Source organism: Aspergillus homomorphus (genome assembly GCF_003184865.1).
Source record: "Aspergillus homomorphus CBS 101889 unplaced genomic scaffold BO97scaffold_1, whole genome shotgun sequence".
Lineage (NCBI taxonomy): Eukaryota > Fungi > Ascomycota > Eurotiomycetes > Eurotiales > Aspergillaceae > Aspergillus > Aspergillus homomorphus.
The window spans coordinates 399,295-415,387 of record NW_020291887.1 but is presented as its reverse complement, the minus strand read 5'-3'; the positions used below and the strand labels follow the sequence as shown (position 1 = coordinate 415,387).

Genomic DNA, 16,093 nt, shown 5'->3' with positions numbered 1-16,093 from the left:
GAGCACTGCGAATGTATTTGGGGGATTCCTCGTGGAACAATGTCATTTTCGAGAGTCTCTAGGGATTCCCGAATACTCTTGAAATAGAGTCTTTCGGCTATGCCCCGAGCAATATGTTCGCTAGTAGCACTACTCAGGAGTCAGGACTGGCCTATGTTCAACAATCCAGGCTTCGAACCGACTTAGGGTCTCTCCGATACCCAGACGTACGGTCTACATGCCTGATGGAGAACGCGATGCGACTGAAGTGTCTCTTGAAAGTGTGATAATATTGATTAATCATGGAGAGAGGGAAGGAAGGAAGAAGGAAGAATCCGAGGAAAGACTGAGCAAGGAGCGGGTGAGAGAACAAGAGACTATCGAAGGAGTCAACCGAGGGTAAACAAGCCCTAGTGATATCTATGAATAATTATGTACCCCCCGGACCGTAGCCCGCACAACCCTATCAAATTATGTGTCATGTCGGGAATACCGAGGTCTAGACTCATATCATTTGTACTGGGATATGATGCTTTATAAGGAACCAAACCAGAAACACATGTAATGACTACGCTCAAACTCGCTGCATGATGGTATCACCGAGTATCCCTTGAGAGCTACCTGGATAGTAGAGCATTATTTTCCCCAGTTCAGCCACAGCCCACAGGTTTCCAAGTCAGCAAGTCCCTTTTCCCAGCTGAGGGCAGTCAGATTTCAAGCCACCACGAAAGAAATACAAGACAAGGCAGTGAAAGTTCTTCCCACTCGAACCATACGAACCCTTGCCGCAGCTTTTCTGCCTCGAACCCCGATGCTCAAATTCAACTCCGTCACCGCGGTCCCACGCTGCAAATTAATGCTGGAGATCTCTAAGAGAATGACAAGCAAACGTATCGTCCTTCCAAAACTCATGATACCAGGCCAGGTCCCGAGACCGACATTGCACCCGCCATGCCTCGTCCGGAGGCCAGCTTGTGCCCCCCAAGTCCCTCGTCACTGTGAAATACCCCTCACGCTTCCACTGATGGCCAACATCCCGAGTAAACTGCGCGCCACACTCCAAGCACTCATCCATGTGCCAAGACCCAGCATGCGCGAAGTAAAGCAAGCTCCGATGCGGGCATGCAAAGAACGGTTGCATGGAGGGTGGGAGCTGCGCCCCGCAGCGCAAGCGAACGTGATATTGCGTGCGGACAAGTAACCGATTCCGGCCCGCGTTCAGGTTCAATATGGTCGTGAGCGCGATGTCAGCATCTGGGTGGTTCAACACCTCGCATTTGTGCACTAGGGTCCGACTCCAGTCCTTATGTATTAGCAGAATGAAGCCGGGGTCCTGTTTGATGGGGTAGTGGAGACGGTCTTTTTCCTTGCGCACGATCAGCCAAGATGCGGGCGATGCGGAACTTGTGTCGTGCTGTCAGGCTTATGCAGGGGCAGAGATCGATAATCCCGGCTCGTGCGGTGCAGACATCGCTGCTCGGCGCATCCGCGAGGAAGTCCTGGAAGTTGAAATACCCATCGAACTCGAACCGCGGATGTAGCTTGAGGCACGTTGAGCAGTAGGCCTAGTAGCTATCTTGGAGCCGGCCGAGAAATATACTGCGGAGTACATTTGATTGATGTAGGCTGATCATGGAGTTGCGGTTCGCTAATAGTCGAGGAAATCCTAGTTGGGGATCTCGGAGACTGGATTGGAATGCTCGGAAATAAGTATGACATGTTAAGGCCAAGCAGGCCTGAGATGCGAGGGGTAGAAACGTCAAGATATTCTCCAGAATCTCGCTTGGGAGACCCAGTAGGCTGGCGACTGTATTGCCATGAGTACCTAGTTGTGGGCTTGGTGGTTCTATGCGTATGCCCGAGAATTTCCGAAGAAGTTCGATGAGCTGGATGATCATGATTTCTGGATACGAGTTACGGATGGGAAAAAGATGATTAAGATAATGAGATGAAAGGTAAAGTTCTGATTCACTCGAGACATCCGTGTGATGTTGGTGTAAGCAACAAAAGAGGTAATCGTGGTACTGTACATACATCATGGCGTGGAAGAATGATCCGAAGAAAGACCTTCACCTGGCCTTCGAACAATGTTTGTCTCATCCACCTCCGGAATCCTCACTCATGACAGTCCCCATTATTCCTCCCTTCTATTCAAAGAAAGCCGATTCAGTTCTCGAGGACATCACGGATCGATGTCAAGGGCGGAAAAGGTGGTTGAGCTCGTCTTAGCTTCACCCGAAGGCTGCACGTCTCTTCGTTCCAGCCGGCTACTTAAATCCGACCTTTGTCGCAGGAGTAACTGTTCAGGCTGATAAGCCTAGGGAGTCCTTCGAACATCGCATAGTTTCAGGCAAGAGAGCCGCCAGTGCTCGTAAGCCCTCGCCATCCGAATCAATCAAGAACACGCATTGATGCAAGGCACACTTATGAAGCGCCGACCCACAAGGCTACCTGCATGCATCCACAATACCTTGATGATGCCGTCGACGTCATTTTGTCATAAATGTGAGGATAAGCTAGAGCATTGTGCAGTGGCACATGTGCGGGTCATGTTCTTGAGTAGGCAATTTTGATGCCGGGCTGACCCTCACGGGTCGGAGCGACCCGAAAGATTAACCTTTCTTTTCTCTACTGCCAACCTCTACTACCGTCTGGTTTCACTCACAAGATGTGGGCGCTGATCAGGCAGGCCACATGCCTGCCAGGACTTGGAGTGTGGTAGCAATCAAGAGAGTGGATAGTGGGATTACGCATTATGTTCACGTTGGAGGACAAGAGCTCTGCACCAGAACTCAAGCGACTCAGAAATCTCGAGGCTCCCTCAACCGGGCTTGCAGCGATCTCTTGAGGTGCTGTATCCGAAGATGAGGCCGCTACAGCAACATCAGTTTGAGGCAGGTTGGCAGAAACTGCGTCTGCAGGTCAGGGAAACGCGTCTGCCAAGTGTGCTTGCTGCGGGACATCGACTGGCTTGACGAGCTCGCGGCGAGCGAGGGTAAGCTGTGGTTAAGCCAGCTGACTGACTACGACACGCTCGTCTCCCACCCGCAGACGAGCCGCTACGTCGCCGATTTCATGATTCAAACAGGCTTGCTCGTGCAATCTCACCACATCGGTGTGGCTGAGAATACGAGGGGCGAAGGCGAGGAACACATAGGCCTAAGGGCCATGGGTATTGGCGTGGAAGACAGGGAGTAATCTGACCAAGCAGCCTGCTCGCTACGGGGAGGATCAAACACGAGGAACTGAGTAAGAGGAGGAGCAACCCCGGCTAAGGCTTTCGCGCCTGGTTGAGTATACATTTTGGCCTCTTGATATATGAGCATGTATCCTGGTAATCGTTCCTTCTCGATTCGTGACTTGCATATACTGTCTAATTCTACCAATTTCATCATATTCAGATAATGATGATGTCCTGTATCAGACTTATTAAAATTGTGGAGATTCCAAAGAAGCATTGTGACTTGTAACTGTTCACCATATATGTATATATTTTGACCTCATGGTTACAACGCGCGTAAGCGCGGAGCCCTCTACTAGGTCCTGTTTATCTCAGCCTGGAGCCAGCTCAGCCCCTTTGGACATAGAAGCGCCGCCTCAGGGTATAAGGACTAAGGGTTGAAATAGCGTGGTGAACGAACATCTCTCGCGAGAGTCAAAGGTGGTGTTGTATTGCCTCAAGGTTTTATCGCTAATCTCCTTTTCTCGCGGGTAGCTGTCAGTTTATGTAATGGTCGCGGCTACTCACTTGATTCTCTCACGGGATTAATTCTCCTTGATCTCGCAGGGGTGGTCAGTATTCCTTCACGATAAGCTTATCGCGAAGGTTGGAAGGATATCAGTCCTTACATACCGTAGAAAGCTAAAAACTACTAACAATAATAATCTACTACTATTCAAAAAAGTACAGAAGTTACTATACTTTTAGAACCGTATTGAAGAAAATCTTGTAGCGAATTATGATTAGTGTGAGACTTGATTATCATTATAATACTAATCCTTTCTAACTTTAATTAATTTTCAATGAAAAAACCTTAATCTTCTTTACTTATATTAGGATTCTTTAGGGTTATTAGGCTTATTAAGATATATTTATTAACTAAAGGATAATTATAGAAAATATCTTTTATTATCTTTCTATATTAAGGCAGTATATCAGGGTATATAAAGTAAGAAGAGAGATTTAGGTATAGTTTATAGTTCTTTATCTGATTAGCTGGTATATTTTACTGTTAAATCTAAGAAGAAATGATGTTGTAGTATGAGCTATACGCCTTGTACCAATAACAATTCTCATTTTATAAATATACCCCGGGACTGGATTACCCATATTCCATGAAGACCCTGAAGAGGATGCGGTGATATCCGGCCATTACTTTCCACCCAAGGCCCAAGGTAGGCCCAGCTGCCTCCCTCCTCCCTCCCCCATCGAGTACCCCCTATCGTCAATGTTTGTACGTGCTAATGGCTTCTGCTCGTCTCCTCTAGGCAAGTGTCGGTCAATCTAGGGATAAGATGTGAAGGGAGACAGTGGGGATTAAATATGCTTTGTAGATAATACATTGTGCAGGCTCTGATTGCTCAGACCGACATGGGAAGTGATTAGTTTTAAACCGCATGCCCGTTTTCGACAGCCACGAGGAACAACTTTTGCAACTCGGTAGGTCCCGAGGACATCCCGAGGACATCCAGATGGTATGATTCTCACGCCCCAGCCGCGGAGTGGGAAGAGCGGACAACGGTCACGCCGAAATTGGTTCAACTGCAGTGTGATGCCACATCTGCAATGCGTGGAAGGCGGCCATAGACTAGTGATATGGATCCCTCATTGGAGGTATGCACCGCGATCGCAGCGCTCGGTGACAAGTCGCTCAACGCTTTCGGGGCGTTCTAATAAGTCCGATGATCTCTCGATTGCCCAAGATAAAGACCTTCAAACCTTCGCACTTTCTGTGTCCTTTTCTTCTTCTGCCGAGGCGTCCTTCTTGTCCCCATTGGCATCGAACCCCAGTGCGTCGAGCTGGCGAACGAGTTCCTGAATCTTGATGACCTTCTCGAGCTGTTCGGGCAGCAGCGCCTCGCCCTGATTCTTCTTGTCGCGCAGATCGCGCGCCTGTCTCAGTTTCTTCTTCAGGTTGCGGGCCTTCTTCTCATTCTCCGCCTCGGGGTCCAGCGCCTCTTCGGTTGGCTGCTTCGCCGCGCCGCTACTATCCGCTTCCTTTTTTGCTGCGCCGTTGGGTGCTGCCGCCGCGGCGCGCCAGTTCTCGATCTGTGTCACGTCCTTGGTTGCGCCCGCAGAATCCTGAGTCGCCTTGGCCTTCTTCCGGGCCTCCCGACGTTTGGCGTTCTTGTTGCTGGCTGCGCTGCCAGAGTCTTCGGCGCTGGGTTTGAGGCCCTCAGCCCCCGGAACCCCACCGCCGGTCTTGCCGCGGTTCTTCCAGGCTTCGGCCGCGCGATTCTTGTAGAGTTCGACGTCCTCCGGGGGACGGTAGCCCGGGCGGACACGGATTTCGCGACGCTTGGAACCGTCGGCGCGCGTCGAGGACGGGATGTAGCGTTCTCCGGTGGATTCATTGGTAGCGATGCCGGACGAGGTGACTCCTCCGGTTTTGTTGGAGGCCATTGTTTGGTATTGGTGGGAGGGGGGGGGGGGGGGCGGTTGAAGGGGATGGGAGATGGGTGAAAGGTGTTGCGAAGTTTGTCTGGAGAAACGACGGTGGTACAAGGAATGAGACGATGGCTCTCTTCTGAAATAGTGTTAGACTGTAGCCTCCCAAGCGAAATCTCGCTCCAGCGACCGCGGCAATGTCAAGTTGAAGATGGCTGAAGCGAAACACAATAGAATGGAATGCATTGAAATGATTGAAATCAAACGGGAGGCTCTGGGCAAGGCGGATGACCCGACTGGCCAATCAGCGGGCCGGTGATTCCCGCCGCTGCTTTTCGTCTGGCCCCAAACTGAACTTATCCGAACGGCGATTCTTCAACCTCATTCCCGATTCCTCCCTCCAATCACTCCAATTTCGTCCCTAGTTCGCTTCTTTCCCACTCCCACCTCCTCTTCTTTCACATATCAGCACAATGGCCGGCGCTGTAAGTTCTTTCCGCGACAATTCCCGCCCCTGCTGGTGGTGCTGGTCGTCCAATGGCTAACTGCAGGGTGTCTCCGGATCCAGTTCGCTACCACTCTCTACCGGTATGTCTACTTCCCTTTGGGCCTCTAATTGAACTTGCTAACCACAGTCAATGCTCTAGGAGCCTGTTCCAGCGCAATGCTGCCTACCTGACTGGCATCTTCGCCAGTGCCTTCGCTTTCGAGCTGTACGTCTAGCCTCCCATCCCCCCGGAAGACAGACCACTATCGCACGACCAGACCACGGGCTAATCACGATTCCGGAATAGGGCCTTCGACACCGCATCCAACCGCGTCTGGGACTCCTTCAACCGCGGCGTACGTTCTCCCATGCAGACCCCTTCCGGATGCGAGGTTGTTTACTGACAAGGGCTTTCTTCGACTCGTCTTTAGCGTCAATGGAAGGACATCAAGCACCGCTACATCAACCAGGCCGAGGCCGACGAGGATGACGAGTAAATATGATGCCATCGAGTGTTTGGGGTCGCAGGTGGTGGGATAGACCAAGTGCTGGAGGGTAGAGATATCCATTCCCATGTTATTTTACCAAGCTCGGGAGGAGAGAAAGGGGAGGGAAATGGGGAGGATGATCGGCGGTGTTCTTGTACGAAATAGTATTTCTGGACAATAAGCTGTACTCTTGAGAGTGCATTTCTTCCTATGATTTTCCAGCTATCGGAAGACTGTTGTAGAGACCGCTCTGTAGAGTATTGGGATTGGAAGGGAAACTGCGGGCAAGTTGGTGCCAAGCCGCGGTGTTCTGCAGTGTTCAAAGATGTCATTCTTTCCTTTTCCACCCCCCCTCCCAATACAATCAATTAACCTCCCCGTTCTCTTGAATTCCTTTGTCCAGCCTCCACTTCCTGGCTGTATTGAACCTAGACTGGGAAGATATAGATACCTCAGCAGTATCAATACTCACAAATTGAGAAGACATTGTGCCTGATCCGATCCCAGCGGAGCCACCAGCAATTCCCCACCGGCTGCTGTGACATCGCATATCTACTAACTGACTGACTTGAAACTAAACCACCACCCAACCAGCTTGCTATCTCAACTGATCGCCCCAAATATTCTTCCCCTCGGTGCCATCATTGTAAAAAGGTTTGTTGCGTTCTGTCATTCATCGTTCTCTTCTTCTCTTGGCCGGTCTCGAGATCCTCTCTCTTGCACAGTCCTATTCTTATCTACGGAACCCTTCTATCGGCGCCCGACTGAGTTGAATTCGCAGGCCGAATCGAAGATTTATAAGCCCGCCACCAAAACGAACAGCCCACCCCTCCGAGCTCTTGTTTCAACACACTCTCTCCCCGCGTTTCCGACCTTTTCTCTTTCTTAAGAATAGACAGCCGGATGGGTGTCGCGCTCCACGTGCAACAGGGATAAATGATGCTCACGGAATGTGAGAGGTTTCTCAGCGAACGCCTTCTGCGGCTTCCCTCCGAACACAACTACCGCTATGGCCCCCAGGCCGAGAAAGAGCTGCTCGAGCTCCTCTTCCGCTCGCTGACCGGCCAAAACGACGAATATCTGCGACAGTTATTTCCGAACGGGCTGCCGACCGGACCCTGGAAGCTGGCGCAGGCCCAGGGCGCCGAGGAAGGTGCGGAGTATACCGAGGCGGCGCGGGGCAAGCGCTGCGGCCACATCTTCAGGGCTGGCGAGGCCACCTACCGTTGCGTCACCTGCGCCGCGGACGACACCTGCGTGCTGTGCAGCCGGTGCTTCGATGCCTCCGACCACACCGGCCACCAGTACCAGATTTCGCTTTCGTCCGGGAACTGCGGCTGCTGCGACTGTGGAGATGAGGAGGCCTGGCGCCTGCCATTGTTCTGTGCGATCCATACCGACAGTGGAGACAAGAAGGGGAAGCAGCGGGCGCAGTCCCAGCTGCCGAAGGACTGGGTGAAGAATATTCGGCTCACGATTGCCCGGGCCTTGGATTACTTCTGCGACGTCATCTCTTGCTCACCTGAGCAGCTGCGACTGCCTAAGACCGAGGAAGGGATCAAGAAGGACGAGGAGGCGTCGCGGCTGCGGCCGGGCTGGTATGCGACCGGCGACGAGGCGGAGGAGGAACCCGAGTATGCGCTCGCCCTCTGGAACGATGAGAAGCACACCATCAAGGATGTCGCCAGTCAAGTCACTCGCGCCTGTCGAGAGACAAATCGCTTCGGCATGGACCGTGCCCATGAGACCAATGATATCGGACGAAGTGTGGTCAAGTATTCCAAAGATCTGCCCCGGCTGTTGAACGTGTCCAAGACCATCGAGCAGATCAAGGTCACCGTCACGATCCGATCCGCTCGCGACACGTTTCGTGAACAGATGTGCGCCACGATTGTGGAATGGTTGCTGGATATCTCTGGATGCAGTGTTGGGGACGATAACGAGATCTTGCGCCACATCGTCTGTGAAGAGCTGTTGACCCCCTGGAGGCGTGGTAGTGGTGCTTGTAATGCCGACATCGGGTTGCAAGGCATTGATGATCACCAACGGAACGATGATGCCCCCTTCCGCACGGTCATGCTCACGGTATCCCCCCAGGGCCAGGTTGTACTGGCCGCAGATGGCGACGATGATGAGGAGGACGAGGATATCAATTCGGGCAATGAACAGGGTGTTAATGACGAGGAAGAGGCGGAAGAATTCGAAGAGTATCTGCGAGCAGCGCGCGAGGAGGCGAACGACGAAGAGGATGATGGAATGGAGCTAGAAATGAATCGACTCCGTGGAGAGGTGGACGACGACGATGATATGGTCATGGGCGACGCCGATGATGCCCTCGATATCGCTCAGACCATCCTCGGACTTGCTCAGCGAGAACAGCAGCGGCAACAGCAGCAGCAACAGCAGGAGCGGCGGCGACAACAGGAGCAAGAAGCGGAGCAGAATGAGCTGAACCATGATGACCCGCAATCCACTGCTGACGAGCAGACCTCCAATGGTCAGCGACGGCCGATGAGCTATGTCCCTATTCCCAAGACTCCGTCAGGAGTGGTTCGCCCTTCCCCGGCGAAAACACCCACTCATTGGCAGTATCTTTCTTACAACGCAGCGGAGGGGCCGGTTGTGCCCGCTTACGAGGACCTGGGCCAGCGGACTCGTCTCGATTGGATGATCCTTTTCGACCTCAGGCTCTGGAAGAAGACACGTACCGAACTCCGCGACCTGTATATCGGCACCGTCGTCAACGTTCCCCAATTCAAGCGGATCATGGGCCTGCGCCTTTCAGCTCTCTACACGGCGCTCGCGCAGTTGTACCTCATTGCGGACAGAGAGCCTGACCACTCCATTGTCAATCTCTCTTTGCAACTTTTGACCACTCCGTCTATCACGGAAGAGACTGTCTTGCGCGGAAACTTCTTGACCAAGGTCATGGCTATCTTGTACACGTTCCTCACCACGAGACAGGTCGGCGAGCCTCATGAAGTCAATCCTAACGCGACTCTGGCATTCGACGCTGGGTCTGTGACCAATCGGCGTCTATATCACTTCTTCCTGGACCTACGATATCTCCTGCAGTCGGAGTATGTCCAGAACCGTGTTCGCACGGAAGAGCAGTACCTGTGTCAGTTCCTGGATCTGGTCAAGCTCTCGCAAGGCATATGTCCCAATGTGCGTGCTGTAGGGGAGCATGTTGAGTACGAAACAGACGCTTGGATCAGTGCGTCTATTCTCATGCGAGAAATCAACCGACTGTGTCGCCAATTCTGCGAGGCTTTCCGTAACCCTGAGGTTGACGGCGGCGACAAGTTGCTGCGAGCGATTCGTTTAGCCACCATTCCTGCTGTGATTCACTCGACCGGATCCGAGCGCAAGCGCTTCATCCAAGCCGAGATCAAGGAATATGTGTCTTTCAAAACGCTTCCCCCCTTCGATTTCGAGGTCGACCAGGAAAACGTCCCCCGCTATCGTGTCGTGGATTTTATTGTCGAACGTGGTTGGATGAGTTTCCACCATGCTCTGCATTACACGCTCTCATGGTTGCTGGAATGCGGTCGTAATGTGAGCGGCGCCATTATGCGCGATGTGCTCATGGACGCTGCGCAGGCTGCAAACGATCAATTCATCCATGATTCTCAGCTCAGCCCTGAAGATTTGCTCCTTTCAATGTTCGACTATCCCCTCAGGGTTTGTGCCTGGCTGGCGCAGATGAAGGCTGGGATGTGGGTTCGCAACGGTCTGAGCCTTCGGCATCAGATGTCCCAATACAGAGGAGTCTCGTCGCGCGACTTCGCGTATTATCGCGATATCTTCCTGCTTCAGACGGCCTTGGTCACCTGCGATCCTAGTCGGGTCCTTGCGTCCATCGCGGATCGCTTTGGCATGGTGGATTGGATGGTCAGGGATTACACGCCCCGTGCAGGCTACGAGGACGCCCAGATTATCGACGTCGCCGAAGAGTTTGTTCATCTGTTGGTCATCCTACTGACAGACCGGAACTCTCTTACCGCCATCGATGACGGCGAGAGTGCGACTCGCGAGAGCATCAGTCGTGATATCGCGCACGTCCTTTGCTTCAAGCCGCTATCTTTCTCTGACCTGTCGACTCGCCTCAGCGACAAGCTGCTGGACTCGGATCTGTTCCAGGATGTGCTCGATGAAGTTGCCGGATTCCGTGCACCGGAAGGATTGAATGACACCGGTACCTTTGAGCTGAAACCGGAGTACCTTGACCTCATCGATCCGTATAGCGCCCATTATACGAAGAACCAGCGGGATGAAGCGGAGAACATTTACAAAGAATGGGTGGCCAAGAAGACGGGTAAGAAGGCAGCGGACGTGGTGTATGAGCCCAAGTTGCGACCCATCACCGCTGGAGCTTTCGCCTCGCTTCCTCGCTTCACACGGACGTTGGTATTTGCCCAGATCGTGCATCATTGTCTGGACTACGTGGTATCGTCCAAAGAGCGCACTCCGGCAATCCCGCCTACTCGGATCGAGACTTTCTTGCAGGTAGTCCTGCATCTCATCCTGGCCGCCTCGCTTGAGGATAACAGCGACGAGGATGAGATGTCCGACGGCTCTCCGGCGTCCTTCGTTTCACACGCGCTGAACAAAGTCCGAGACACTACGCAGGCTGGCCCGTTGACCATTGTGGGTCTCCTTGAGAAGATATCCGTTATGAACGAGTTCTCTGCATGCGGAGCCAAGATCCGTCACATTCTCAAACAACTCTGGCAGAAGCGCCCTGAGGCATATGCCTCCGCCACTGCTTCGCTCAAGTTCCCCTTCGACAGGGTTGACACCAATTCGCCTGCCATCGACAATGACAACGAGAAGGAGCTGAAAAAGAAGCAGGCCTTGGAAAGACAGGCTAAAGTTATGGCTCAGTTCCAACAGCAACAGCAGAACTTCCTCAACAGCCAAGGCGAAATCGACTGGGGCGAAGAAGAATTCAGTGATCTTGAGTCCGAACCGGAGACAGCACCCGAAAGCAAGCTGTGGAAGTACCCCAGTGGCACCTGTATCCTCTGTCAGGAGGAAACGAATGACTCGCGACTGTACGGCACGTTTGCAATGATCCAGGACAGCAGTATATTACGTCTTACTGATGTCTCGGACCCGGACTGGGTGCGTGAGGTGATCAAGACACCAGAGAGCCTGGATAAGTCGGCAGATCATATTCGTCCTTTCGGAGTCGCCGGCGAGAATCGCACGACTGTCCGCCGACTGGACTCGACAGGGAACGAGGTCACCAGCGAGAAAGTTGGCCTGAGCAAAGGTTTTAAGGCTCACAACACCTATCCTGGGCCTGTGACCACTGGCTGCGGACATATCATGCACTATTCGTGCTTTGAGGTATATTTCACTGCTACGGATCGTCGTCACCACCAGCAAGTAGCCCGTGCCCACCCTGAGTCTTTGGTTCGAAAGGAGTTTGTCTGCCCTCTCTGCAAGGCGCTTGGGAACGCCTTCCTTCCCATTGTTTGGAAAGGCAAAGAAGAGTCGTACCCGGGCGCTTTGGGTACTGCAGTCTCTTTTGATGAGTTCATTAATGTAGAAGTCAAATCGATCCTTTCTCAACCCCGCAACTACGCGCTACTCGCGGAGAACAACAGCAACCCGCAGACCCAGGCATACCAGGAAACTTTCGTGAAATATCTGTCTAAGACGTTGGTGCCTCCGCTGGCTTCGAAATTGGACCACATCGCATCGTTCCCCTCCCTCCCGTCAGCTCCACTTACTCTGCCCACCGCCCGGATACCCATGCCTGGTCTCTTCCCTCAGGAGGACAATGCTGTTACTAGCCCGCTCCAAGCGACCTTCAACGTGAACGAGAATCCTCTTTCGGAGCTGCTGCAGATCTACAAGAGGCTGAAGCAGACTCTGAGGGTCAACCACATCCGGTCTACGTTCAACCATGCTCCGGATACGCTGGAAAGCAGTGATCTGTTGCATACTGACTCGCTCTTCCAAAGCTTTGGCTTCAGCATTGCCGCAGTGGAGATTTCCCAGCGGGGTGTCACATCGGAACCCGGCTCGACCCTGTTGGACAAGATCCCTCAACTGACGCTGACGCATCTCCGCATCCTCGCCGAGACAGCCTTCTCGTATGCTGCGGTCGGTTCCTTGCAGAACGGTACTAGCCCACACAACCTCAGCGCGGACGAGGTGCACGAGACGCACCGGCAGAAGATATGTCAGCTGCTCATTGGTCATCCCTACTTGAGTGGTACAGCTCTATTGAGGGAGCGGCGCGAGATTGAGCCGCTCTTGGCCAAGGATACGTTTGTGTTCTTGGCCGAGTGTTCGGTTTCTCTTTTACCCACGGTCCCAATTGATATGCGGCATTTGATACAGATGTGCTATGTGGCCGAAATCGTCAAGGTGGCCATCACTTACATCCTCTGGCCCTCCGGGCTGCAGGAAGAAGTGGCTCAGCATGGAGATGCGAAGTACATGCCAATGATGGATGAGTCAGATTCCCGCTACAAGCTCAGTCGGCATTTCTTCAAGTCCATCGTGACCGAGTTACGGACGAACATGGGCCAGGACGAAATCATCTCGTTCCCGACCGAGGGTAACTACGTGGAGGATGGGAAGAATGCGTCTCCGCAAGTGGTAATTACACTGCGCCGGCTGATTTCGAGCTACGCATTGGCCTTCCTTCGCAAGGTGGTCATTCTCCTTCACGTGCAGCACGGAGTCGAGTTCCCCAACACGGGCTTCAACGATGTCGACGCATCGGAATTGGACCGTCTGACCAAGGTCTTGCAGCTGCCCTCCCTCGACGAGATCTTTGGGTCTGTCAACGCTACCTGCAATAGAGGCAGTGTCTTCGACTCGGTCATCTCAGGTTGGATTCACCACTGGAACGTGTCGCGGCCCGGCATGCCCTTCGGCTACCACACGCTCTGGCCTAGTCTCCCTCACCCGGCGATCTTCGAGCTGGTCGGCCTGCCCAAGTACTACGACAGCTTGATCGAGGAGGCCAACCGACGGCGGTGCCCGAACTCGAAGAAGGAGCTGACCGATCCCAGCATCTGTCTGTTCTGCGGCGACATCTTCTGCTCGCAGGCGGTGTGTTGCACGGACAAGGGGCAGAATCTGGGCGGATGCAACCAACACGTTTACAAGTAGGTTTCTTGTTCTTTCAAGGTATATTTATCTCAGACTGACCGTTTATCTTTTCTCAGATGTGGCAAAAACATTGGGCTGTTTATCAACATCCGCAAGTGCACGGTTCTGTATCTGCACAACCGCAACGGATCCTGGCACTATGCGCCGTACCTGGACCGGCACGGCGAGGTCGACCCGGGACTGCGGCGCAACCGGCAGCTGATCTTGAATCAGAAACGGTACGACCGGTTGCTTCGTGATGTGTGGCTGTCGCATGGGATTCCGACGACGATTAGCCGGAAGCTGGAGGCGGATATCAACAATGGGGGATGGGAGACGATTTAGGGAGGAGAAAGGTTTCTGGTTGGGGTTATGATAGGGAACTGTGACTTATGGTGTTCGATCGAGTGCGTGTGATGAGATGACTATTTTTACTGTCTACATCGTAGTACACGAGAACCTTAGCTGTGTTGTTTGTTCGGCGTGGAAAAGTTGTGGTAGTGCAGAAGAAATATATTGATAGCGCTTGCTTGGTATATATTGATGAGGATGATCAGTGCTTGGGATAGTTTGTTATCTCTTGTGATAATGTTCGAGTGATTCCTAACGAATCCGACAATTGTTAAGAGCATTGCTCGTAGATAATCAAAGATGAACAAGCACTCCTGATGGGGCCACCCCTGATCCGATTCTCCCAATTCAACCGTAGTAGTCTCTCCAACCCGAGAAAACCAACCACAACCAAACCCTTACTCAAAGAGACAGGTTCGACAGACCATTTCACTACACCACACAGTAACACGCATCATCCACCTTCCCGCTGAGGAGAAGGAACAAACAATCCCCCCTCACTCCCCCTCCTTTCTACCCCGGTCAAGACCGAGGTAAAAAGAAGCCACCACGACCCCTCCCATGATCGTCTATCTCCTCTCTCCTCCGTGCCGATTCAATCAAGGGGACAAACACTACCCGTGACTGCTTTCAAATCCGGTGAAAGTAATGGAATACTGTAACTGGTCGACCAGTTATGGGAAGCAAAAAAGCAACAGGAAACCCCACACAACGCACGCCGACGCGGACCCCCGTTCCGCTTCCTTCCGGCAAGCGGGATGATTGAACTTCAACGGCGGATTGAATCAGAAATATTCTACGCGCGTACCTATCTATGCATGGGGGCTGGATTGTCACCACTCTTTTCTCCACTTTCCGCTATGCTCTAGAAGCTAGAGTATTACTGTAGGGGATGTACAGTACAGTCCATGTGCGCTGCCAGCCTGCGATGCCTCGCTCGGAAGGACGTCGACGGGCTGCGTGTGGGTGGGTTCCAGGATGGACTTTGACTACTCATAGATAGTTTTTTTTTTTTTTTTTTTTTTACCGAGGATGGATGTTGATTATGGGTTGTTTGTTTTGATCCCCGGTACAGTAACATCCACCAATGATAAGATATAGAGAGGAATCAACCAAGGTAGGTAGGGATTATCTGAATGGTAGGTTTTGTTTTTCATCCGGGTTTTACCCAGCCAGTTAGATTTAGTGCGTACTGTACAGTACATGAGTGAGTGAGTGAGTCAGTCAGTTAGTCAACTAGTTGATAGTCGGTGAATAATCATCCTCGTAGAATGGACGAACGTAGTTCGAACGGAACTTGCAGACAAACCGGTGGTTCGTGTTGTTGGCGCCCCGCGAGTGGGATGTAAAAGTGAAACGCGAACGCGACAAAAGTTCTGGGCCCGGTTGACTGTTGTTGGTCATTGCGTTTTTTTTGTGTGGTGGGTTTTTCTTGTTTTGATCCACTGCGCTTTTACTCAGAGATACTAGCGGTGATTGTGGGTTATCTAGTGGGGGGTTTTTTGTGGTGTGAAGGTGACGGCGGGGAGGATTGCATTCGCGTGTTGGTGGGGATGAATTGCAATTGAGATTGGGATTGTGCTTGTATTCTGGTGGAGTTGTTTCTCGGGTTGTTACTTTGAAAGAATTGTCTTCTGTTGTGTGGATTGGATTGTAGTGTTGACTTGGATTGTAGCGATTGAAGGTCTGGAAATTGTAGGGGAAGGATTAGTTAACTAAGTGTGAGTATTGTTGGTCAGCAGCAAAGAGGAAGGTTACATTTCCATAGCAGAATCCACCACCGAATGAATCACTTTCGCCACACAACCACCACCGAAATGTATCAATCAAGCAGCTGTCACTGTCAATCAGACACACCGGAAAATCCCTTCCTGAACCTGCGTCCTGCACCCTGCAACCACCGCATCTCTGTCACTCCTCAGTCCAGTCCAGTCCCTGTCAGCCTACTACCAGTCCTTCGATGCATACATGCGTGCACCCAATTCTCCCTCTAATTCTCGCACGCAATTGAATCATCCCAGTTGAGAGTCGGAGCAAGTAGGCTCCATCCAGCATTTGTTTTGT

The 16,093-nt window shown here is 52.3% G+C and overlaps 3 protein-coding genes across 3 annotated transcripts; 2 read left to right on the top strand and 1 right to left on the bottom strand.

Annotated features, from left to right (window-relative positions):
• Window positions 1–832: 832 nt before the first annotated feature.
• BO97DRAFT_439242 (putative RNA binding protein Pym) lies at window positions 833–5,602 on the bottom strand (the record flags this gene model as incomplete). Its single annotated transcript, XM_025697969.1, has 3 exons — window positions 833–1,263; window positions 1,355–1,520; window positions 4,919–5,602. 3 exons carry the CDS (start codon window positions 5,600–5,602, stop codon window positions 833–835), a joined length of 1,281 nt encoding a protein of 426 aa, XP_025556431.1.
• A 346-nt stretch (window positions 5,603–5,948) lies between these two features.
• BO97DRAFT_401941 (cytochrome b-c1 complex subunit 9) lies at window positions 5,949–6,762 on the top strand. The gene is made up of 5 exons (XM_025694372.1): window positions 5,949–6,072; window positions 6,156–6,175; window positions 6,235–6,300; window positions 6,382–6,430; window positions 6,506–6,762. Exons 1-5 carry the CDS (start codon window positions 6,061–6,063, stop codon window positions 6,569–6,571), a joined length of 213 nt encoding a protein of 70 aa, XP_025556430.1. The 5' UTR covers window positions 5,949–6,060; the 3' UTR covers window positions 6,572–6,762.
• Window positions 6,763–9,117: 2,355 nt separating this feature from the next.
• Window positions 9,118–14,184, top strand: BO97DRAFT_401940 (putative ubiquitin-protein ligase E3 component (UBR1)). The gene is made up of 2 exons (XM_025694371.1): window positions 9,118–13,695; window positions 13,756–14,184. Exons 1-2 carry the CDS (start codon window positions 9,230–9,232, stop codon window positions 14,021–14,023), a joined length of 4,734 nt encoding a protein of 1,577 aa, XP_025556429.1. The 5' UTR covers window positions 9,118–9,229; the 3' UTR covers window positions 14,024–14,184.
• The last annotated feature ends 1,909 nt before the right edge of the window (window positions 14,185–16,093 follow it).